This window comes from Trichechus manatus, unplaced genomic scaffold, assembly GCF_000243295.1.
Source record: "Trichechus manatus latirostris isolate Lorelei unplaced genomic scaffold, TriManLat1.0 scaffold00010, whole genome shotgun sequence".
Lineage (NCBI taxonomy): Eukaryota > Metazoa > Chordata > Mammalia > Sirenia > Trichechidae > Trichechus > Trichechus manatus.
This window is the reverse complement of record NW_004443946.1, coordinates 2,262,540-2,289,356: the sequence shown is the minus strand read 5'-3', so window position 1 is coordinate 2,289,356 and position 26,817 is coordinate 2,262,540. Positions and strand designations below refer to the sequence as shown.

At 39.3% G+C, this 26,817-nt stretch overlaps 1 protein-coding gene across 3 annotated transcripts in view; it reads right to left on the bottom strand.

Moving 5' to 3' along the window:
- The window catches only part of ATL1 (atlastin GTPase 1), an 84,746-nt gene that overhangs the window by 21,126 nt on the left and 36,803 nt on the right, over positions 1-26,817 (bottom strand). For all 3 annotated transcript variants that reach the window (XM_004370849.2, XM_004370848.2, XM_023726166.1), the window contains one exon: positions 24,754-24,810. In XM_004370849.2, coding sequence (XP_004370906.1) covers positions 24,754-24,810 — 57 coding nt within the window. The remainder of the gene's footprint in view (positions 1-24,753; positions 24,811-26,817) is intronic.

Below are 26,817 nucleotides of genomic sequence, written 5' to 3'. Positions count from 1 at the left end.
ATTAGTTCCAGTAGATTTCTTGTGGAGTCTTTAGGGTTTTCTATGTATAGTATCATATCATCTGCAAACAGGGACAGTTTAACTTCTTCATTACCAGTTTGGATGCCCTTTATTTCTTTTTCTTGCCTTATTGCTCTAGCTAGAACTTCCAGCACAATGTTAAATAGGAGTGCATCCAACCAAATTTTTATCCTCTACTACTGTCTTCTCTTCATGTCTTTTTTAAAAAAGAGAACTCATGTTTTCTGCTGCTTCTTTGAGAGTATACTGTTTGAAATCTTAGTCCATTTTTTTAAGTAATTCATCCAGTAATGTATGCTTTCCTTCTTTTTATTTTTCAGCTTCTACACTTAAGTGCCTGGTTCATTTCTAATTATTATCTAACCTTATTTTGAATCTGTCCAGTTATTTGTAAAAAATTAATATGGGGAGGAGAGAAGGGGAGCAAACTAGATAGTTTGATATTCTATTCAGATTTGCTGTTTCTAATACTCTTCTACAATATTTATTTCCCTTGTTTTGTGCATATTTCTCCTCACCGTTTTTAGGATTCAAGAGGATAGTGCCTCCCACAGCAAATCTCTACCGGTCTTATGTTCTTTGTATTGCTTTCCGGCACTCTTTCTCTCTCCTTCCTCCATGTTCTGCTTTACTTCCTGCAATCTCTTGTTACAAAAAATAAAAAATGGTATAGCATGGTTTTGCCTTCTTCATTCTTCCCATAGTACTGCAGCATCAACCTATTTTTCTCCAAAGGATATTCTTCACTTCTTATGTAGTCTGCCCCAACTCTACATTTTAGGGTTCTAATAAAACGATTATTAGATGGGCCTTTTAGGACTGTAACGCCCACTTTTCAGGCAATCAGTAGATCTTATGTGGTTCTCCACCTCCTCCCACCCCAAGTCCAGACTGTTCTATTTTTGGCAGGCATGCTTTTTCACCTGCTGCTCTTTCTTCCTCCTCTTCTTATTTTCTTTTATTATTTTAGTTTGCTTTTCTTATTACAAAAGTAACATGTTCAATCTAGAAATTTTCTAAAATACAGATCCGCAAAAAGAAGAAAATAAAAACCAGTCACTCCAGAGGTAAATTCTGATCATATGTCCTTCTAATCATTTTCAATGAATTTTTTTTTTTTTTACAAAAATGGAACCAAATGTGAATGTTATCTTGTAATTTGCTTTTATTTCACTTACCAGTAGATTATGGACAGCTCTGTATATCATGATCTGGTTTTACATATCTTATACTATTTTATTTGAGAGCCAGTATACTGTAGTCATTAAGAACACGTTTACTGTGGAATCAGACAACCATAGCCGTGCCACATTCTAGCTGTGTGACTAGGCAAATTACTCAATTATTTTTTGTCTCAGTTTCCTCATCTGTAAAATAGGGGAATTAATGGTATCCACCTCACGGGACTACTAAATGAGATAATACATGTAAGGCATTTAAAATAGGCCTAGCACATAGTGCTATGTTAGTTACTACTTTTTATTTTAATGACCACGTAATATTATAGCACATGGATGAGCCATACTTTATTTCAACAATCTCCTAGTGTCGGACAATTAGATATTCTTCAGTTTTCTACTCTTCTAAGCGATGCATGGATAAACAACCTTGAAGCCGAACAGTTGTTCTCATCTGGAAGGACAATGTTCCCCGAACTTGAATAATCAGTGGAATCATCTGGGAGGCTTTTTAAAGCACAGAATTCTTGGGCCCTACCCCAGACCGATTGAAACCAAAGTAATAGTAGCTTTCATTTATTGAGTGCCTGTTATATGCCCACCACAACACCAGGAATTCTACACATGGTATTTCATGCATCCCTGCAACAGTCCCAAGAGATACGTTATAGTTTATTATTCCCTTCAAAAGAGACATATAAAAAATAACACCTCCACTCCTTCCTCAGACATTAAGTAACTTGCCCAAAGTCACGTAGCCAGAGAGGGGAGAGCTATCATTTAAACCTGAGTCTTACTTCAAAAATCAATGTGTACTGCCCCAAAGGTAAGTATAAAACATGTAATTTATAATTTAATGAAAAATATCTGAGAGCTGATTTAAGCATGCTTTTATAAGTTAGACTGAGAGATACTTCAAGTTTTAGCTTGTGAAAAAACATAGGAAATTGAGGAAAACTCAGAACTTTTTTATGAAATTAGCTATCTTTAAATTATCTTTCTGAAATGTTATAGCTTCTGAGTTTCCAACTGGATCTTTATTTTTTATTCTTGACCATTAAAAATTTTTGATATATCTTTTAAGTCTCTTTTAATCTTAGTAATACAGGTTACTCCTCCATCCTTTCCTTTTCCTTATAATTTATCTGTTGAAGAATCTGGGAATTTGACCTGTAGAGTTTCCCATAACCTGGACCTTGCTAATTTCATATTCACAGCACAGTTCAACATGTTCTTTTGTACTCTGTATTTCCTGAAAATTGGCAGCTGGATACAGAGGCTTGTTCTGACCCTGACTCAGATTTATTTCTTTGGCAAGACTATAGGAAGTGAGCATATGTTTATGTCTCCTTTTGTGAAGATAGAAGCTGTTGGTGCTTAATGCTTAGGTCTACTAATTCACTGGAGGTTGCAAAATGTTGATATTTTAATTCTTTCAGTTTTTTCATTTATTAGTCGGAATACTTTTATAAAGAGAAGCTTCGCCTCATCCACTATTGAGTTACCCAGTGATATGGTTCATATAAAAAGGCAAGATAAATGTATGATTCCCACCCCCCATATTTACCCGTTTTCAAGATAATGAATTAGTTCTCTATCATTTTCAGAAAGTGATCAACTAGGCATTATTTTAAAACATCATTATGACTTTAGAGATTTAAGCATATTTGATGAGTTTCAGTCCATTACAATTATTATTCTTGATTAAGTTGAAATTGTCCATTACTAGCCACTGGCAGTCTCTTCAAGTTGGCTCCTGAGTCCTTTTGACATGGCCTAGTGGGTATGACAAGATGTTCTAAGCTCATTTCCTGTCCCAGACTATAAAAATGGCATGGTGGGGGCATCTGACCTCCTCTAACTTCACAAGGGGGAGAGAGAATCACAATCAACATGAGCCCAAAGCTTATTCCTGTGGAGCAGAGATCAGACATACCTCCTCTCTCCAACCTTTTTACCAATTCTGACACCAACTGTCCCTCCCATGGCACTCTACTTCTCTTCAGGGTTTGATAATTCATTGCAGTAGCCACACAGAACTTACAGACCATACTCATGATTATGGGGTTTATTAGGAACTAACGGGTTAAGATTCAGACTCAGGAATGACTCAGGATACAGTTCTTTTGTTCTTCTGTGTCCAGGACAACCTCTTGGCCATGCCCACAGGAAGTCCTCTCCCTGGCCCTCAGCCTCTCTAGACCCTTAGCCCCTCGGCCTCTTGGCCCCTCAGGCCCCTTGGGTTGGCCTGGCCTTTGTCCTGCTCAGGCAAGTGTTACAAAGCTCTTTAGCTCCACTGACAAGTGCCCGGAAGCACCCTACTCTGCCTTCAAGCCTCCTGCATGAAGGTGCTCAGCTTTCTCACTCCGTGGGCCGGGAAGCCCAATGCACCATCTTTTGCTGGTCTCCGGTTCTGCTGCTGCTAGTTCTCTGCCTTGCTTGCTGCCACTTCTCGCTGTCTTGCACTGTATTTGGTGTTATAGCTGTCTCCTGGGTCTAGCAGGTTCTCAGTGCAAGGACCCTGTGTCCAAAGGACATGCTCTGCTCTGTCTCTTCTTCTTGGTGGTAGTGAGGCCCCCCTTTTCACCTCTGGGATGGCTCATTTTAAGCCTAGTGGGATGGCAAAACTGACTGTTCCCTCATTAGAGTTCTATACACCTTATTTGCATAGTTTTACCCCACAAGGGTGCCATGCACCTTATCTGCATTATTAGCAAGATGTCCAACCCCCTTGGTGGTCCAAAAGCACCTTATTTGCATATCCTGACCCAATCATTTGGTGAGGGTTATAAGACCATGGCTAGAAAGGCCATATAAGAGCAATTCATCACACCACACAGACCTAAAATCAGTCATTTTTCCAGGAAGCACTGGTTTCTTTTAGTGGGAAATGGTACTTCTTCATGATCCCAATCTGGGGAGTGCTATTGGGTTGGTCATTGTTTTCTAGGTCTTTTCAGGAGGCAGAGCTAGGATATAAATAAATAAAAATGGAGTCCTGGTGGCACTGTTGTTAAGCATTTGGCTGCTAACCAAAGGTCAGCAGTTCGAATCCACCAGTCGCTCTTTGGAAACCCTATGGGGCAGTTTCACCCTGTCCTGTAGGGTCGCGGTGAGTCAGAATCAACTCAACGGCAACAGATGTGGTTTATATATAGATGATAAAATTTCTCATGAATTCATATTGATACTTCCAATTCAAATTCAGGACTACAGAATTTTTACTTAGTTTCTACATTACATCTGTGTTTCCTTTTTTCCTCATTGATAATCTTGGTTCTTTAAGCACAGGGGATGACTGAATTAGAATAGCAATACCAATATGACCATCAACTATTAAAAACATTTAATGAAAGCATTAAGAAGTTTTTTTTCTTTTTTTGGCATATGTACTCCCCTTTCTTTCTTCTTCTTCACATCTTCCTTCCTAGAATATAAACATTATATACACTGCACTCTCCCTTTTATCCTTTATATATTCAATGCTCACCCCAGTCCTTATGCCAATGCCTCTCTAGTCACTTTGATTACCTGAAGTCCATTCTTTATTAGATTTTTCATTAAGGACTCATGGGAACAATATTCCTTGCATTGTTGCATGTTGCTAACAGTTTGTGCCCTTTATACTTAAAAGTCAACTTTGCTGGATACAAAATCCTTGAGTCTTCTTTCCTTGAAAAGGGATAATTCTTAGTTTGTGATTATGGATATTTCTTGTTTCACTAAGATGGAAGCTTCCCCCACCCCTTTGTTTTGTTTTGTAGATTCTTGTGGGGAGAGGACATATTCTTGTGGAGAGGAGAATTAAAAAAAAAACACCCATCTCTATTATCTTTAAATAGATGCCCAATCTTGTCAAAATTTTTGTCAAAATAAAATATAAAATTTGTATTCAGAACAATTCTACCTAAAACACTTATTTTAAAAAATAGAGATTAGTTAGGAAACAACTTTTACAAAATAGGTTCATAAATCAGGGTAAATGAAATCAACTATGTGGATTTGGTTATATTTTTTCATTTTTCTGGGGAAACTTTTGTCTCATTTCTCAGTCTTTTTCACTGGGCATCTTCCCAAGCTGACATAATGAAAACCATGTGTAGAATTGGAGAGCAAGTCTTATTTTTTCAAATTAGACATCTATATAGCAATTACAAAATTAATACCAGCGTTCAAACTTCCACATCCCCTGCCTGACACTCTCATCCAGTGATATGCTAATAAAACTCGCTCCCTGATAGAAAAAAAGCCCTGATTTGTAGCATTTGCTAATTTCTGTGGTGTAAATACTCCCACCATGGCTGATGAGACAGGGCAACGTTCTCAGATAGCTGTCTTTTTCCTCAGCTCTATCATATATTTTCCTTTAATTTTCAGCCCAAGCAGGAAGACAACGGCCTCTCATTTTCTCAATGAGATCATGCATTTCTCTGGTATTACGTGGCAGTTACAGTCATCACAGATATTTGACCCAGAGTGTTTTGCTTCAGAATAGCTGAAATCATTATCAAAGAATTTATTTTTCAAATTAACATTCTTATATCATGGGAATAAAGGGTCTTTAAATATAATTAAGTAAACTAGAATAAAATAATTCATAATTTTCCATATGTACGCCCAATGTGAATTAGAAATTTTGAGAAACAGAAGGCTTATAGTAATATAGTTGTATATTATATGCTCCCCCTACTATTGTTTTCTCAGTAACCTATAGTTTGACCTTAAAACTAGCAAGGACTGATCTGCTCACTAAAAATTTGAAGAACAGAGTTTTTATTTTTATCTCACAAAAAAGATTCAAATCTATTTCTAAGATCCAGGGTGTTGGTGGGCTTTTAAGTATGTGAAAATGAGTAATAAAAATGCTATAGGAGAAAACTGGGATGAATTAACTAACCCAGAAGATGAAGTACTTAATACTGAGGAGATGAAAGAGAATAAATGTAAACAGTCCTAAAATATATGTCCAAGAATGAAATAAAGCTTTCAAGAGAAGGGAATTCAAGTTTTGTGAAGGGAACTTTAGGTTTTATCCTTATTTTCCTACTACAGGTAAACTTTAATTTACAAACTACCTGCACATATAAATGCACACAGAAATGGCACCCCATCTCTCTGCCAACAGAACCTCCCCCACCATAGATGCTCTCTGCCAGGGTGTACCCAGTGCTAAACCAGTCCTCAAACTTTATATACTTAAGGATGACCTGGAGCATGAAGATTCCCCGGTCCCAACCCCAGGGATTCTGATTCAACTGAACTGGGGTATGGCTCAGGAATCTAAACTTTTTAATAAGTTCACCAGGTGACTCTAATTCAGGTGCTCTGAGAATCATTTTTAAGAAACCTGGCTCTGAGCCTATCGCCAAGCCTGCATCTCTTCTCTGTTAGCCACACAACATAAACACTGCCAGCACCCCATCTATTTCAGGGCTCCAACGCCTAAGAGAGTCAAGGAATAACTGGACACAGTCAGGGTTCTAGGAATGGCTCAAGGGACCAGGGCTCAGAACTATTGTGGCTAGTATTTAAGTTTAAAAAAACCAAACACCAAACCCGTTGCCCTCAATTTGATTCCAACTCATAGCGGCCCTATAGGACAGAGTAGGACTACTCCCATAGGGTTTCCAAAGCTATAATCTTTACGGAAGCAGACTGTCACATCTTTTTCCCCCACGGAGTAACTGGTGGGTTCAAACCACTGACCTTTCAGTTAGCAGCCGAGTGCTTAACCACTGCACCACCAGGGTTCTTTAGTATTTAAGTTTATAACAGTTTAAACAGGCTTTCATAGACTGACCTGTAAACACACCTAACATGTAAAAATGCCATTGGGAAATGTATTGAGGTCTAAAAAATTAACTCTCAAGTGAGTCTCAAGAATATAAAACTTTAGTAAATTGGGGAATATTTCCATTTCTTTATAGCCTACATAATTAGAGGGCGTAAGTGGTTAAATAGTAAACTCCTGGACTGTTACAGGCAAAGGACACATTTAGTGGTGTAACACAAGAGGCTTCACAGAGTCCACATTCCAGCATAATGGGGAATCTACTTTCTGAGAGACCCAATAACAAAAGTATTGCTATCCCCACATGGCACAACAAGTAAAATCCTCTCCACCACCACAGCCCAGCAGAATTGTGAGGAGATGAGCAACAAACATACACAGAGAAAGCTTCAGAGCCACACAAATGGAAAAGGAATCTTCCTGGGGTAATCAGTAACTGATAGCAGACCATTTAGCAGAGAACATTTAAAGGAAAGCAGCCTTGCTCAGCCTTGGAAAAGAGTCTATATTTAAAGTGAATTTCAAATAATGTCTGACAATCTGAAAAATTTCCACAATCAGTAATACGGATCCTGACCCAAAGATGTAATCATCCCAATGCACAGCAATGTTGGGCCAGGTGTGGCTTATACAAATGCAAATGACCAAGGAGGAAAAATTCATAGCAGACAAAAATAGAGACAGTTGTTTCACCAGTTTCTTAGAGTAAACTGGAAATTATTATCCGAAGTCCTTGTAAAATACGCATAGTTATTATATACAATCATATTTAAATTAGTGGAAAAGTATTGAGTCATCCTTAACTAACTTTTTGAAGTCTGTAAAAATGACATGGAGGTGGTGGCATCTGACCTCCTCTAACTTCACAAGAGGGAAGAAGAATCAAGATCAACAGCCCAAGGCTGATTTCTATGAGGCAGAAGTCAGACATGCCTTCTCTCTCCACCATCTTTACCAATTCTGACACCAACTATCCCTCCCATGGCACTCACGACTTCTGTGCTAGGTTCCATAATTTATTACAATGTCCGCACAGAACTCACAGACAACACTCACCATCATGGGGATTATTAGGGAAGTAACAGGTTACAATTCAGGCTCAGGAACACTCAGGATACAGTTCTTCCATCAGGACAGCCTCTTCCCAGCCGTGCCACAGGCACACCTGTCCCTGGCCCCTTAGCTTCTACCCTGTTCAGGCAAGCATTACAAAGCTCTTTTAGCTCTGCCAGTAAGTGCCCCAAGGCACCCCCACTCTGCCAGTAAGCGTCAGCCAGAAGGTGCTCAGCTCTAGCTCCTTGGGTTGGCAAAGCTAACTCCAGCAAGTGCCCAAAGGCACCCTACGTACTCTGCCACCAAGCCTTCTATCCAAAGGCATTCAGCTTTCTTGCTCCATGGGCCAGGAAAGCCCACCACACCGTTTCCTGCCACCTCTCCTGCTGCCGTTTCTCTGCCACCGCCTCTTACCGTCTTTAGTGTTACAGTTTTTTTTTTTTTTTTTCCTCTCTCTCCGTCTCCTGGCTCCAGGAGCTTGTCAGTGCAGGGATCCCAAGTCCAAAGGACGTGCTCCGCTCTTGGCCCTTCTTCCTTGGTTGTGGTGGGATCCTCTCCTTCCCACCTCTGGGATGGTTCATTTCTAGCCCAACAAGATAGCAAAACTGACCAATCCCCTTGATGAGCCACAATTACCTTATTTACACAATCCCACCCAATCACTTGGGTGGGAGTTACAAGATCATGGCGAGAAAGGCCACACAAAAGATCCATCACACCACAAAGTCTTAAGGTAAAGAAGCTAAAGAGCCTAGTTGCTATTTACGTTATAAATATAGTGATGAAGTAGCTCCTCCTGGATTATTATATTCAAAATTCAAGTGCTCTTGAGTGAACAAAACAAGTGAATCAGTAATCTCATTGAGAGAACATGTCACACAGAGAAGACAAGAACACATCTTAATATGAATTCTACTTCCTGGGTGTGCTCAATACTTTACTGCAGGCACATTTGGGCTCGTAGGAAACAATTGTTAAGATTTGAGGCAATTTGGAAGCCAGCTGACATTATGATGGTAGCCTGAAGTCTGCCATGGTGGAAGTATTTACACCACAGAAATCAGCAAATGCCACAAATCAGCTCCCCTCCTCCCTCCTCCCAATCCAGTTGTAAACATTTGTCAGCATACCACTTGTTCTGCATAGGGATGATTACATCCTTGGGTAAGGAACCTCACTGCTGATTGTAGAAAATTTTCAGATTGTCAGAAATTATTTAAAAAAATATATAAACTGTTTTTCAACCCTGAACAAGGCTGTCTTCTTTCAATATTGCTTTTAAACAGAATTCACTTAGCTTTTGATTCTCTTTTCAAAAACGTGGTTTTTAAATACACTGACAGATCTTTTTGTTTACTCCATTGCACTTTAATGTAAATTGGCTTTTGATTTAAGGATCAAAATCATCTGTTAATTCAGCTATTCATTTCCTTGGCTAACTACCCGTTTCAACAAATGGATGCAACACTGGAAGCACTCACTTGTCTATGCCAAAAATTTTGGAAGACAGCTACCTGGCCAACCGACTGGAAGAGATACATATTTGTGTCCATTCCAAAGAAAGGTGATCCAATAGAATGTGGAAATTATTGAACAATATCATTAATATCACATGCAAGTAAAATTTTGCTGAAGATAATTCAAAAACAGTTGTAGCAGTGCATCAACAAGGAACTGCCAAATATTCAAGTCTGACTCAGAGAGGATGTGGACTGAGGGATATCACTGCTGATGTCAGATGGACCTTGGCTGAAAGCAGAGAATACCAGAAAGATGCTTACCTGTGTTTCACTGACTATGCAAAGGATTTGACTGTGTGGATCATAACAAATCATGGATAACACTGCAAAGAATGGGAATTACAGAATACTTTATTGTGCTCATCAGGAACCTGTACTTAGACCAAGAGGCAGTTGTTCAAACAGAACAAGGGGATACTTCATAGCTTAAAGTCAAGAAAGGTGTTCATCAGGGTTGTATCCTTTCACCATATTTATTCAATCTGTATGCTGAGCAAATAATCCAAGAAGCTGGACTATATGAAGAAGAACATGGCATCAGTATTGGAGGAAGATGCAGATGACACAACCCTGCTGCTGAAAGTGAAGAGGACTTGAAGCATTTACTAATGAAGATCAAAGACTACAGCCTTCAGTATGGATTGCACCTCAACATAAAAAAAAACAAAAATCCTCACAATGGGACCAATAAGCAACATCATGATAAACGGAAAAAATACTGAAGTTGTCAAGGATTTCATTTTACTTGGATCCACAATCAATGCCCACGGAAGCAGCAGTCAAGAAATCAAACAATGAATACTGCACTGGGCAAATCTGCTGCAAAAGACTTCTTTAAAGTGTTAAAAGGCAAAGATGTCACTTTGAGGACTAAGGTGAACCTGACCTAAGCCACAGTATTTTCAACCGCCTCATATGCACACGAAAGCTGGACGATAAATAAGGAAGAACGAAGAAGAATCGATACATTTGAATTATAGTGTTGGCAAAGAATATTGAATATACCATGGACTGCCAGAAGAATGAACAAATGTGCCTTGGAAGAAGTACAGCCAGAATGCCCCTTAGAAGTGAGGATAGCGAGACTTCATCTCATGTACTTTAGACATGTTATCAGGAGGGACCAGTCCCTGGAGAAGGATATCATGCTTGATAAAGTAGAGGGTCAACAAAAAAGAGGAAGACCCTCAATGAGATGGATTGACACAGTGGCTGCAACAATGGGCTCAAACATAGCAACGATTGTGAGGATGGTGTAGGACCGGGCAATGTTTCGTTCTGTCATACATAAGGTCGCTATGAGTCAGAACCAACTCAATGGAACCTAACAACAACAGCAACAGCTGCCCTCAATTTTGCTAACTGGGCTAGACTTATTAATTATTTATAATTTTACACTGTTTCAGAGTGTCATGGTTTGAATTATGTCCCCCTAAAAAATGTGTGTATCAATTTGGTTGGGCCATGATTCCCAGAATTGTGTGGTTGGCCTCCATTTTGTCATTGTAATTTTATGTTAAAGAGGATTAGAGTAGGATTGTTACACCACCCTTACCCAGGTCACATCCCTGATCCAATGTAATGGGAGTTTCCCTAGGGTGTGGCCTGTACCATCTTTTACCTCACAAGAGATAAAAGGAAAGGGAAGCAAGCAGAGAATTGGGAACCTCATACCACCAAGAAAACAGTGCCAGGAGCAGAGTGCGTCCTTTGGACCTGAGGTCCCTGCGCAGAGAAGCTCCCAGACCAAGGGAAGATGGATGACATGGACCCTCCTCCAGAGCCGACAGAGAGAGCCTTCCCTTGGAGCTGATGTCCTGAATTTGGACTTGGAGCCTACTGGACTGTTAGAGAATAAATTTCTCTTTGTTAAAGCCATCCATTTGTGGTATTTCTGTCACAGCAGCACTAGATAATCAAGGCACAGAGTTTAGAATTCTTCTATTTTAAATTTGTTGAATTTAGCTTAGTTTTAGTTCAAAATTATTATTTTTAAAATTTTATTATCCCTCTCCTTACTTTCTTAGGCATGTTCAAAATTTTCTTGCAATTTTATCCAACTGAATAAAGCATTCTCAGATAAAGAGGACAGAAGAGACAATCCGCTACAAAAGTTTCATGACTTCATTGAACTTTCATTAAAAGTTTTTGACTTTGGATTTTTTTTCTCTTTAGGCCTTTTCTAATTTAAGTTTGAGCTATTTTAATAATATCTTAAATGTTTAGAGGTTTGAATATATTTGCATTTTATCTTTTAATTTTATGATGTGTAATTTTTTTATTTTGAATTTGTCTGCTTTAATCTCAAATATTATTGAATGGCTTTGGATGTCACTTTTACTACTTAATGAGTTCCTTATTTCAATTTCAGATACCTAGATTTATAAGTCCAAATCTGTTTAAGAGTCATTACTGACTCATTCAGTCAAAATTTTTCCTTTCACTTACATTTCATAATGTCAACAGTTTACCAACAAGTGATGATCTTAAAGTTTGTTTCTATTGTTTGCTGAAAAGCTCACTGATTTTTTTTTTTTTACCAAAGGCAGTAACTGAATTTATTTATTTATTTATTTATTTATCATAGCACTGGTTAGTCTCTTTCGGCGTTAGCATATCTAGTGAAGTGTAAGGAGCAGTGACACCTGCTGGTAAAACCTAAAGTTCCTTTCCAGAATTTACAAGAATTCTCCAGTCTATGCCAGTGAACCCTCAAGTAGTAAGTTCAGAGAAGAGAAAAATTAAAGCAATGCCCTAATTACCATACAATACTTCAACTAGATCTGAACTTCAACCTGACCAATGATTAAAAAAATATATATATGACATCAGAATCTAGTAGATACTTTCTGTCCTTTTATATTCAAGTGAATACATTCTTAAGTTTTAATACAGCTCTTATTAATAGCATGAAGCTGGATTTTTAATTTTTATACAAGCTGAAAATATCCTTTAACTGGTAATTTTAATCTATTTATACTTCTTGCCCAGCATTTGAAAGCTGGACAATGAAAAAGGAAGACAGAAAAAGAATTGATACATTCGAATTGTGGTGTTGGCGAAGAATATTGAATGTACTATGAACTGCCAGAATAATGAACATATCAGTCTCAGAATACAACCAGAATGCTCCTTAGATGTGAGGATGGCAAGACTTCAGATCACTTTCTTTGGACATGTCAGCAGGAAAGACCAATCAATAGAAAAGGACATCATGTTTGGTAACAGAGACCGTCAACAAAAAGGAACGAAACCCTCAATGAGATGGATCAACACAATAGCCACAACAGTGGACTCAAACATGGCAAGTATCATAAAGATGGCGAAGTACCGGGCAATGTTTTGTTCAGTTATACATAAGCCATGAATCGGAGCTGACTTGACAGCAACTAACAATGTATTTCTTGAAGTTATTAATATATTTGGACTTATTTTACAACCTTGTTTTGTGCTTTTTTTTTTTTGGACCCTCTTTTTCCTTGCTGCTGCTGCTTTTTTTTTTTTTTTTTTCCCTTGTCTCCTTGGATTGACTGAGGTACTCGTTTGTTATTTTTTTAACTCTAGGTTCCCCCTCTATTGCTCTAGACGTTATATAAGCTAGTCCTACTATTCTAGCGGAGCCCTGGTGGCACAGTGGTAAAGAGCTCGGCTGCCAACCAAAAGGTCAGCAGTTCAAAACCACCAGCTGCTCCTTGGAAACCCTATGGAGCAGTTCCACTCTGTCCTATAGAGTTGCTGTAAGTGGGAATTGATTTGATGGCAACCAGTTTGTTTTGTGTTTTATTCTAGTGGTAACCCTTGAAATTTTAACAATCACATATAACTTTTTAAAGTCTAGTTAATTTTAACCCTCCTCTTGATTGGTAGAAGTACTAAAACTTACATTCAGGGCTTTGAAGCGGTTCTTCCCAGGTCACTCGTGGCCGAGGAAGCGAAACTGGAACAGACCTGAATTTTTACAATTTGGGTAAACCAGAAGGATGAGCAGAATGGGAAAAACTACAAGTGGAAACCCTGCTAGAAACCTAATCTCCCTCTTAGAAAACACGGGCAGGGTACCGCTGCATAGCAGCCAAATCTGTTGCCTGTTGGATTTTCAGCAGTCGGAAACAGCGGGTGCCCTGCTCAAAGATAGCGGTCAATCAAGCCAGTTTGAATGTGTGTTGCTCTCCACAGTCCTTCCACTAATCCAATCTCACACATCAGGCTCCCGAAAGGGATCACTACACCTCTTCTGAGTTTCCCATTCCAGGGCTTTGACCCGCAATTTTTTCCATTCTGGTTATATTCCAGATCACACAAATTTTAAAAATTTGGGTCTTCTGGTTTGCTTCATGGGCCATGACTGAACTGGTTAGAACCAGTTCAAAGCTGTGCTTACACGGTATTTTTGTCCAGTCTTTTTTAACCACTTTAAATTAGAAATTATTATTTAATATATGAACTATGGAGCCCTGGTGGCGCAGTGGTTAACAGCTTGGCTGCTAACCAAAAGGTTGGCAATTTGAATCCACCAGCCGCTCCTCGGAAACCCTATGGGGCAGTTCTACAGGGTCGCTATGGGTCGGAATTGACTTAAGGACAGTGGGTTTTATTTTGGTTTATATATACTATGTTTGTTTAGATTTGCTTACATATTTACCAATCTGTTTACTCGTAATTCTTTCTCGTATTATTAATAAATAGCCATTTTATTTCTAGTAATGCTTTTTTCTTACAGTTTACTTACTTTGATCTTAATATAGTTACATTACCTTTCTTTTCATTGGTGTTTACATGATATCTTTCTTATTCTCTTACTTTCATCTTTCTATATTTTGTTTTAGATATGTCCCAAGTAAAAGTCTGTCTTATTATAGAAGCATTTAGTTTATTTATACTTAACATAATTACTGGTATATTTGGATTTAAATTTATCATATACTAAGCATCTTTTTTACTCAACTCTAGCCCCTGCTCTAGATTCCTGTTTTTTTTTTCTCCTTGCCTTTTTGAGGATTAATCAAGTATTTTTTATTCTATTTTTCCTTCTCTTAACATGTAAGTTATTCAACATTTTACTATTCTTCTTATGGTTACCCTAGAGATTATGACATACATTATGGACTTACTGACGTTTATTATTAAGTTCTTAGCCTATTCACAGAAAATGCATTTTAACTCATTTAACCCCCTCTTAACTTTAATGACATTTTGTGTAGTTTAAATATATATATATATATACACACACACACACACACATATATTCTAAGGAAAAAAAGTATCATAATTTTTTATACAGTAAATATTCATTTAGATTCCCTCCTGCATCTCCAGTCTTCCATCTGGAATAAATTCCTTCTGTCTAAAGAACACCTTTCACTATTTCCTTTTGTGCAGTTTTGTTGGCGACAAATTCTCTTAGCTTTTGTTGGTCTGTTATGTTTTTATTTCACCTTTAAGCTTAAAGAATACTTTCACTAGGTATAAAATTCTACACTGGCACTTATTTTCTTGTAGCAGTTTAAAGATATGATTAGCTTCAACATTTCGGTTAGTCTAATCTTATTCCTTTGAAGATAATCTACCTTTTTTTTTCTCTAGATGTTCGTAAGATTTTTCTCTTTGTTTTCAGTTTTCAATAGTTTTATATAATGTGCCAAGGAGTAGATTTCTTTTTATCCTGTTTGGGGTTCATAGGCTTCCTGAGTTTGTGGCTTTCATTAGTTTTTTAAAGTTCTCAGTCCTTAACTCTTTAAATACTGCTTCTGACTTATTCTCTCACTCTTCTATCCTTTTGGGACTCCAAAACATGTACGGTAAATATTCTCACTCTATATACTATGTCTTTTGCCCCTCCATTTTTCATTCTAGATATTTTTATCTTATATATATTCCATTTCATTACTTCTTTTCCCTCAGCTGTGTATAAACAGCTGATAAACCCATCCACTGAGTAGAGTAATTCATTTCAATAATTGCATTTCTCAGCTCTAGAATTCCCATTTGGTTCATATTGACTGACTGATTGATTGTGCTTTAGGTGAGGTTTAAAGAGCAAATTAGTTTCCTATTCAATAGTTTATAAACAAATTGTTCCATGACATTGGTTGCACTCCCCACAATATGTCAGCACTTTCCCCATTACCACCCTGAGTTCCCCATTGCCATTTGTCTGGTTTTCCTGCCCCTTCCTGCCTTCTCATCTTTGCTTTTGAGCATATGTTGTCCTTTTGGTCTCATGTAGATGATTGTTCTAAACAGCACTTTCCTCATGTGTGTTATTGTTTATTTATAGGCCTGTCTATTACTTGGCTGAAAAGGTGATCTCTGAGAATGGCTTCAGTTTTGAGAAGTGTGTCTAAGGGCTATAGTCTTGGGAGTTCCTCCAGTGTCTCAGACTAGTAAATCTGGTCTTTTTTATAAAATTGAATTTTCTTCTACATTTTTTCCCCCACTCTAACCAGGACCTTCTATTGTGATCCTGGTCAGAGCAGTCAGTAGTGATAGCCGGGCACCATCTAGTTCTTAGTTCTCAGGCTGGTAAAGGCTGTGGTTCCTGTGGTCCATTAGTCCTTTGGACTGCTTACTTGAGTCTTTAGTTTTTCCTCACTTTCCTTTGCTCCAGGCAGAAAAAGACCGTTAGTTGCATTTTAGATGGCTGCTCATAAGCTTTTAAGACCCCAGACACTACTCACCAAAGTAGGATGTGGAACGTTTTCTTTATGAACTATGTTATGCCAGTTGATCTAGATATCCCCTGAAATTATGATCCTGAGACTTCAAGCCCAGTAACTCAGTCCCGCAAAAGGTGTTTGGCTATGTCTAGGCTGTTTCTATGACTGTGCCCCTTGTGTGCTCTATTATATATGTGAATATACATGGAGCACATACAAATATGCAGGTAGAAATAGCCAAAGCCAAACCTATATATGCACATGAGTGTACTCCCATACACCCTCCCACACCTATTCAGCATACATATCTACCAAGGTATCCACTCATAAATTATTCTTTATTACTGTTGCTGCAGTATTGTGTATGTTATAGTGTTTACCTTTGTTGCCTTTTATTCTTGTGTACCTCTCCATGTCTTCCCTTGCCTTGGTTATGTTGTGCTGACTTCCCCCATATTGTATACTGCCTTTCCCTTCACCAAAGTTAACATATGTCTACTCTCTAGTTACTGATTTTCCCTCCCTCCACCTCCCATTCCTGGTAACCCTCAAAAAATGTTTCTTTGTGTAAACCCTTTCTTGGTATTTATAATAGTGGTCTCATACAATATTTGTCCTTTTGTGATTGACTTATTTCACTCAGCATAATGTCCTCTAAATTCATCTGTGATGTGAGATGTTTCACAGATTCATCATTATTCTATATTGTTGCATAGTATTCCATTGAGTGTATGTACCACAGTTTGTCCATTCATCTGTTGATAGGCACTTAGGTTGTTTCCATATTTTTTGCTATTGTGAATAATGCTGCAATGAGCATGGGTGTGCATATGTCTATTTGGAAGTGGGATTGCTGAATCATATGGTATTTCTATTTCTAGATTTTTAAGGAAGCACCATACCATTTTTCACAGTGGTTGTACCATTTTACATTCCTACCAGCACTGTATAAAAGTTCGAGTCTCTCCACAACCTCACCAGCATTTGTTGTTTTCTGGTTTTTTGATCAGTGCCAAATTTTGTGGGGTGGGATGATGCCATGTGACTGATTACATAGCCATAGTCTTGTAATTCCCATCCAGGTGATTGGGCAGACTGATTACATAGCCATAGTCTTGTAATTCCCATCCAGGTGATTGGGCAGAACTGTGTGATAGGGTAATTGTGGCCCACTAAAGGGATTGGTTGGAGCCCTGGTGGCGCAGTGGTTAAGAGCTCGGTTGTTAACCAAAAGGTCAGTGGTTCAAATCCAGAACCACCAATCGCTTCTTGGCAACTCTTTGGGGCAGTTCTACTCTATCCTATAGGATTGCTATGGGTTGGAACTGACTCGATGGCAATGGGTATAAGGGGATTGGTTTGCCTTAAAAGAGAGCCAATTCCAGAGCAGAGGATCCTACCACCACCAAGGAAGAACAGCCAGGGGCGCAGAGCACATCCTTTGGATCCAGGATCCCTGTGCTGAGAAGCTCCTGGAAGCAGGAGACCGAGAGAAGAGAGAGAGCAAGCTACAACCCTGAAGACAGTGAGAAGCAGTGGCAGGAGAGACATGGCAGCAGAAGACAGCATGGGGGGGCTTTCCAGCCCACAGAGAGAGAAAGCTGAGTGCCTTTGGGCAGAGACTGAGGGCCAGGGAGAGGTGTGCCTGTGAGCATGGCTGGGAAGAGGCCATCCTGATGGAAAAACTGTATCCTGAGTGTTCTTAAGCCTAAACTGTAACTTACTTCCCTAATAAACCCAATAATTGTGAGTATGGTCTGTGAGTTCTGTGTGGCTACTGCAATGAATTATCAAACCCAGTACAGAGTGCTGTGGGAGGGATGGTTGGTGTCAGAATTAGTAAAGATGGTGAAGAGAGGAGGTGTGTCTGATCTCCATCTCATAGGAATTAGCCTTGGGCTGTTGATCTTGGTTCTCCTTCCCCCTTTTGGAGTTAGAGGAGGTCAGACTCTGCCTCTAAACCATTTTTACAGTTGGTGCCAGAAGCAGGATTCTTTGCAATGGCTCCAGACTCATGAAAGCATGGGACTTTGTAAGAGAAAGAAAAAAGGGGCTTGGGAAATGAAACTTTTGATTCTTAGATGGTTACTTTGTTGTTACCTGTAATGGCTGAAAGGCTGCAGCTGGAGTGGCCTAGGGCAAAGGCCAGGCCAGATAAGCAGGATAATTGATAGCGGGCCAGGGTCTACTGGTTCCACCCAGCCAGAGGCCCAAGGCCATATGCATATGAATGGGAAAATAGTTAAGGTGGTAAGGTGTGGAGAAGATAAAACTGGAAGGTTTTAAAAAGGGTTATGTGTTTAGGATTATGTATTTATCAGAATGTACTAGAATATTGAATGTTTCTCCTATCTAGTGTTGTAAAGCAGACCTAAATGTACGATAGAAATGAATATTGTGTATTATAGATTACAGACAGCATGTAACTCTGCCTTCAGCCGATTACTTGATTGGATATGCTAAAAGGGGAACTAGGATTTGCCAGAGGGAAACACTGGATGTTTGAATGCAGTAGCCCTGTGTATAGAGTGGGGGCCTTAGACTGAAAACCTAAGCCGCACCCAGATTTTGCATTTGCAAAGACATGCAGAACCACCCGGAACTGCTGAGAGAATGGAAGATTTGCATTTGAAGGAATAACTTACAGAAAAAAACTGGCTGTTTTGCTTTTTGAATTTTTAGCAAGTGGTTTGTTGTTGGATGCACTGAGGCAGGAAAAGTCAGTGCCCACTGGAAGGAACCCTCGTCCAGGACTGGAAGTTAAGCGGTGCTGGTGAGTAGACGGCTTGGTCTGTTCGCTTGTTGTGACCACCTGGGTCCACTCAGTGAGTGGAAGTGGGTGAAGTGCAGCAGTGAAGAGACGGGCTGAGTTTGTACACATTTCATTGGCACCCAGAGACCTAGCCCACGGGAGCTAGGGATGAGCTAGGGATGAGAGTCAAGTCACAGAAGCCAGAAGAAAACCGATGAATTTGTCAAACATAAAAGCTAAAAACAACCAACCAAACAAGACATCTGGGACAATGGGAGGTGGTTGCTAGCCACAGCAAAAGCAGGCTGAGCACTGGAGACAGGATATTGGGTGAGGAGGTGTTCTTTAGAGGTGCCATTTTCTCTTACACATTGACCTGCATGAACCATTGCCTGTTCCATTGCCATTGAGAATCAGGAGCACAACAACAAGCTCAGCTCCTGCTGGTGGCAGCAGGATAACATCAGGACAATATTTGAACTTGGATTGGGTGATATAAGGGCTAGGCTGGTCAGAAGTAAAAGGAGTTGTTGGATTCCTGAAGTTTATAGGTGGAAGGAGTTTACCTAGCCCGAGGATGGCTAGGGATGAGAGTGTGTGAAGGGGCTGTCTGAAGTGCTGGGAGGTGTATGGGAGCTCTTGAACCTGAGGCTGCTACTTGTGTGACCTAGCTTGGATGACTTGGGATAAGCTGACCAGAACCCAACCAAATGCTGCTGTGAGCTGGTGTAGATTGCTGCAATTTGATGGCTTGCTCTGGACCAGACTTTGCTTATGGATGCAGATGCTCAAAGTCCCAACCAGAACAGAAGATTCTTCAAGACCAAGGACATGCTTGTTTCCTCAGAGTACTGTTTGATAGGGACCGGCAATTTAAACATTGGCTATCTAAAATGCGGGGAAATGAAGTGGCTGGCTTACACACTTTTGTGGGTGTGCTTACACTCAAAATGAGGAGGGCAAGAGAGGATCCTCACTAAATAGTTTCCTCTTCACGATGGGTCTGGAGAAGAGGGGGTGGGGGAAGATGCCGATAGGATTATATGATTCAGCAGTGAGCGTTGATTGTTAACAGCTTTAATTGTGATTGTAAAAACTGTAATTGTAGAAGCTATAAGTGTGAAAGAGTGGACTAAGGAGGAGGCACTGCAGGACTAGAGTGCAGTGGCCAAACCTAAAGTCCATTAAAGGTTTTGCTTATGCTGATACCTCATGAGGCTCAGAGAAAGGGAGTAATCCTCTCAGTTAAGTTTTATCAGAGGCCAGAAAGAGTGAAGATGAACTGTTGGAGAGCCTGACCAAATCGGATGGACACCTGCAGCAAACCTGAATGGCTGGTACCTGAGCAACCTCAAGTCACCCTGTGGACTTTTTGCCCTATTGAAAGACTAATTGTTAATGACTGTTTTGGACTGGTAAAATAATTGGGAGGGGGAAGTTATCCTCCAAATATGAACAAACCATGGCTAGAAAAGCCAGGGGGTGGCCTGCAGTGTGATTGATTACATTTGTGCCGCCTTTCTAGCCATGGTCTTGTAATTCCCACCCAGGTGATTCGGCAGGACTGTGTGATAGGGTAATTGTGGCCCACCAAGGGCCATCAGTTTTGCCTTAAAAGAGAGCCAATTCCAGAGCAGAGAAGATCCTACCACCACCGAGGAAGGACAACCAGGAGTGAAGAGCATGTCCTTGGGACCCGGGATCCTGGAAGCAGGAGACAGAGAGAGAGAGAGAGGGAGAGAGAGAGAGCTGTAACCCTGAAGATGGAGAAAAGCAGTAGCAGGAGACACTCAGCAGCAAGCGACAGTGCCGTGGACTTCCCAGCCACAGAGAAAGCTGAGTGCCTTTGATCAGAGACTGAGGCTCAGGGAGAGGCCTGCCTGTGAGGACAGCTGGGAAGAGACTATCTTGATGGAAGAACTGTATCCTGAATGTTCTTGAGCCTGAACTGTAACTGTTACTTCCCTAATAAACCCAATAATTGTGACTATGGTCTGTGACTTTTGTGTGGCCAGTGCAATGAATTATCAAACCCAGTAGAGAGGGCTGTGGGAGGGACTTTAGTAAAGATGGCAGAGACAGGAGATGTGTCTGATCTCCACCTCATAGGAATCAGTCTTGGGCTGTTGATCTTGGTTCTCCTTCCCCCTTGTAGGGTTGGGGGAGGTTAGACACTGCCCCTAAGCTGTTTTTACAGATGATGTCTCATTGTAGTTTTGATTTGCATCCTCTAACGGATCATGATCGTGAGCATCTCTTCCTGTGCTTGTTAGCTGCCTGAATGTCTTCTTTGGTGAAGTGTCTGTTCATGTCCTTTGCCCATTTTTTCTTTGGGTTGTTTGTCTTTTTGTTGTTGAGGTGTTGAAGTTTTGTATAAATTTTACAGATTAGACCCTTGTCAGATATGTCAAAGCTAAAGATTTTTTCCCAGTCTGTAGGTTCTCTTTTCACTCTTTTGGCAAAGTCTTTTGATGAGCGTGTTTAATTTTTAGGAAATTCCAGTTATCTAGTTTATCTTCTGCTGTTTGTGCATTTTTAATTATGGTTGGTATTTTATTTATGCCATATATTAGGGCCCCTAGCATTGTTCCTATTTTTTCTTCCATTATCTTTATACTTTCAGGTTTTAGTTAGGCCTTTGATCCATTTTGAATTAAGTTTTTGTGTTTGGTGTGAATTATGGATCTTATTTCATGTTTCTGCAAATGGATATCTTGTTTTGCCAGCACTATTTGTTAAAGAGACTCCCTCTTCCCCATTTAATGAACTTCAACCCTTTATGAAAGATCAGCTGTCCATAGGTGGATGGAGTTACTTCTGGGTTCTCAATTCTGTTCCATTGGTCTATGTGTCTGTCATTGTACCAGTACCAGGCTGTTTTGACTACTGTGGCTATGTAGTAGGTTCTGAGAATGGGGAGTGTGAGTATCCAGGGCCTCTTTTCCTTTCCACAAAAAGTTGGTGATTAGTTTTTCCATCTCATAAAAGAATAATGAAATCTGGATCGGGGTTGCGTTATATTTGTAGATCACTTTGGGTAGTATTGACATTTTTACAATGTTAAGTTTTCCTATCCATAAGCATGGTAGGTTTTTCCATTTATGTAGGTATCTTTTGAAGTTTTCTTTGTATAAGTCTTTTACATCTCTAGTTAGATTTATTCCTAAGTATTTTATCTTTTTGAGGGCTATCGTACATGGTAATGTTCTTCTGATTTCCTTTTCAGAGTTCTCTTTTTTGGTATAGAGAAATCCAACTGATTTTTGTATACTGCTCTTACACCCTGCCACTTTGCTGAATTCTTCTATTAGTTCCAGTGGCTTTCTTATGGAGTCTCTAGGATTTTCTATGTATATGATCATATCAACTGTGAACAGGGATAGCTTTACTTCTTCCTTACCAATGTGTATGCCCCTTATTTCCCTTTCTTGCCTTATTGCTCTAGCTAGGACTTCCAGTACAATATTGAGTAAGAGCGGTGATAAAGGGCATCCTTATCTGGTTCAGTTTGGTTCATTTTTATAGTTTCTAGTTTTCTGCTGAAATTTTAAATCATGTATTTTTTTTTCCTCCTTAAATATATTAAGTATAGCTATTTGAAACTCTAATAACTCTATTATCTGGATCTCTTGTGGACCTGTTTCTATTTTTGTGTTTTCTGCTGGTTTTTATTCATTTAGTCCTGTTTCCTCATGTACATGGTTATTTTTGATAGTATGCTAGAAACAGTTGAAAACTATTGTAGAAATTGTTTAAGTGCTTGGATGATTTTACCTTCTACAACAGAGGATGTATATTGGCTTCTCTTAAGAGCTTGGGTACACTGCTAATTCTGCAGACCTGGAACTGCTAGTATGCGGGGATCACTTCAATGCAATTTCAGAAACTGATATGATTCAAAGCTGAGCTACATTTCCTGTGAGGGCTTTGTATTTCCAGTTTGCCTTTTTTCCCAGGTGCAGCTCTTTGGGGTCTCAACTCAAAGCAAGATGAGCTATCCAGGGCCTATCTGCATAATCTGGACTCCAGTCCCTACCCCTCTAGCCCCAGGAAATTATCAAAAGTACCACCCACCTTCTCTCTTTAGAGTTGGAAAACACTCCTAGACAAATAGTGGCCCCAAACTCTGAGGTCACCTCCCTGGGCCTCCATCCTCCTTTCATCTCAACAAGTTTTTACTATTAAGTACTATCTTAACACTAGTATTAATACTATCTTAATACTCTTATATATTCAAATAAATTTTTAATTTTCTGTCAAGATCTTCTGATTGCTGTCATGAAGAAGGTTAATTCAAATTACGTAATCTTCTGTTACTGAAAGTATAAGATATTCATCCCTTATTCTTTAACAATATTTAATATGCTTCTATGATAGCCAGCCTCTAAGACAGCCCCTAAGATCTCTGACTCCTGATATTCACATCCTTGTTTAGTCCTCTCCCACACTATGCCAGGGTACGTCTGTATGTTGGATAGAGTTCTTATCCTATTCATAGAAGAAGTGATGTGACGATTTTGAGATTATAAAACTCTGCAGCTTCTTTCTTGATTGCTCTCTCTCATAACTGGACCACTTGTAATTAGATCTCATGACAGGGTGAAGCCTGTCATGGGCACCGCTAGGAAAGGCCCATGTGGTGAGGAATTAAAGCCTTCTGCCACCATACATGGGAGTAAGTTTAGAACAAGATCTTCCAACTCCAGTCAAGTCTTCAGGGAATGCACCCCTGGCCAACAACTTGAGTGTGACCTCATGAGAGCCCTTGAGCCAAAACCATCCTGATTAAGCCACTCCCAGATTCCTGACCCACAAAAACTGTGTGAGATAATAAATGTTTGTGGTTTGGGGGTAATTTGTTATGGAGCAATAGGTAACTAATATAGTTCATTTTAATTTGCTTGTCATTTAATCCATTAATTCTACTTTGTCCTTTATTAATTTTTCAGTTTCCCTGTATACTCACATTTCCCCAGGAGTATGAGCCATCTTGGCTAGTGATGTATACCTGGAGGAAGGAGCTAAATTCAAGGGCTTACCTTGGGCTCCCTCTGATAAACTTAGGCAGAAGGAGTCATGCTTCTGGTGGTCAATCTTTGATGTTTAAATCTGTACCTCCTCCAGGAACTGTTTTCAAGGGCTATTTGACTTAGTTATAATCTCCTTATCCGTGGGATAATAAAGAAGGGTAGGGGCAAAAGGAAGTATTAAGGGGCCAAACAATCTGCTTATATCACCCAATCCAAGTTCAAATATTGTCCTGATGTTATCCTGCTGCCACCAGCAGGAGCTGAGCTTGTTGTTGTGCTCCTGATTCTCAATGGCAATGGAACAGGCAATGGTTCATGCAGGTCAATGTGTAAGAGAAAATGGCACCTCTAAAGAACACCTCCTCACCCAATATCCTGTCTCCAGTGCTCAGCCTGCTTTTGCTGTGGCTAGCAACCACCTCCCATTGTCCCAGATGTCTTGTTTGGTTGGTTGTTTTTAGCTTTTATGTTTGACAAATCCATCGGTTTTCTTCTGGCTTCTGTGACAGCTCCAGGGTTGAGTTCAGGAATAAAAGCTGATACTCTTGCAGGAACCAAAATGTCTTCTCATCTTTTTATTTTCCCCATTTCTATTTCCTCCTTGCATCAAACAACATAAAATAGCTATTCAAAAATGGGATGTTGAATGAAATAAAGAAAAAGAAACATGGCCCTCTCAACTAACTAATATATCTGGTTATAGTCTTCAGGAAAATCCAATAAAAATTTCCCATCAGTTTACCCCTACTCACCTGAAATGGCTTCAGGAATGTTTCCTCCATTGCCAGTCTGCCATACTCAGTAAACAGCTAGAAGGCAAATCACACACGCACACACACACATATACACACACCAACAAAAACAACAAAAGAAAACTTCAGTATCTGCAAAGTTTTACTTCTTGACTTTCTTCTGTTCATTTTTTCCCCCTAGCTGAAACAGAATACTATATTATTAAGATTACAGCAATCACTTTAAGGAAATAATTATTGTACAGATAAAGCAGAGCTACAATAATTAGACTTTAAAATATTAACGACATAAAGTACATTTTAAAAATAAAGTTTCCATTTGAAAGCTTATACCTTTTATATCTAGAATGTGGGACAAGTATTTCATGAGGAAGATGAGTGAGAAGGAAGAATATGCTAGAGAGCTTTCAAAGCAGAACTTGCATAGATTAGAGCAGAGATCCATAAACTATGTAGGATGTATTTACAAAAGCTGTTTCCTGAGGAGATTTAATGGCATGATGGCCTGAGTAATTACAGAAACAAACAGGCATTTGGCTTAAAAAGTGGAGAATCCAATACACTGCTTTCTCTTATTTTTTATTGCTCCCAGTTGAGATCATGAGGCACCATGATCTGAGTTTTTGTGTTGCCAGAAATGTAAGGTTTTAGAGAACATAGACCTGAGAGGGTAACTGGGCCTCTGCTGAGAGTTCCATCCAGACTGGCAGAGTAGGTTTCCTTATATGTCCACAGGAAATGCTACTTCATCATACACAAGAGTAACAAGCCCCAGTGGCTTCTCAGGGCTGGGGAAGAATGCTGACACAGAGGATTAACATCCTTGCCCCTCTAAAATAGCTCTCACATCACCACACCTCCTCTCCTGTAGGAATTATGGGAGTTTAGATAGCAAATGGTAAAACCTATTACTAAGCATCTAATCAGAGTGATTAAATGAAAGTCTGGAACATCATGTTTAAAAGCCAGCTGGTCCAGGGATCAGACAGACACTGTCATTGGAATCATTTCATAACACAATTTCACAATCTCTTCTGTGAAAACCTGAGATGTTGCCACTTATAGGAAAAATTTTTTAATGACTTCAAAAAAAAAAAAAGCTTACTCTAATATCAAAGTCCAGAATTAGTCCTTTTTCAGAAACCCCTACACTAGTATCAAAACATTGCTGTGTCATTAATCCTTATTATGAGAAACATCTAAAAATTATTCAACATATTCCCTACTTGTCTGAAATGATCAGTGTAATGTCTTAGAAATATATTGGAGAACAGTGCTGGATGTGAACCCCAATGTGACAGATTATTATCCAACCCTTATCCTGCTCTATCATCCTAACCCTAATCCTGCTCTATCATCCTTTGTTATCTGTCAAACTTGCACATTTTGCTACATGCCAAGATTTGCTGGTTACCAAAATAAAATAATATATTGAGAGTAAAATTTTCTAAAAAATATACAGAGAGAAACTATCAGAGAAATAATAAGTTTTGCAAAAGTAACCAAGAATAACATGAATTGAAAGAGAGCAGAGATTGTTACAGAGATGTGAACTATCTGTAGAAAATACCTAATCTTTTATTTCTTTGAGATTTAAATGCTGCTTGGAGAGTGGAAGGAGCGCTAAGCCCAGTCAGATGACCCAGGTTTTTGTCCCCAGTCCAGCACTAACTGTATGAGTTTTGGCAAGTCACTTATATCTTTCAGCCTCAGTTTCCTCATCTATAAAATGTGAAGGATAAATTAGGTGGTCACTGAGGTCCCTTTGAGTTCTAAAATAGAATTCTTTGAGTTATCATCAGGTAGCTGTCTCACAGTTCTTAGCTATAAAGTGGTCCACAGGAAAAAAACCTGGCATCATAATATTACTAACTGATGGTTACATTACACTAACAGTCATTAAATCCCTGATATTAAGACTTCAGCTTCACATTTTGGATCATATTTAAACGAAAGATTCTGATTTACCATATATTTTCACAACACAGTGCTGGTAGCAAATACCTTTACAGGAACAAAGAAACTTGAAAACTGAATTCGAAAGAACATAACCACACAGGGTCA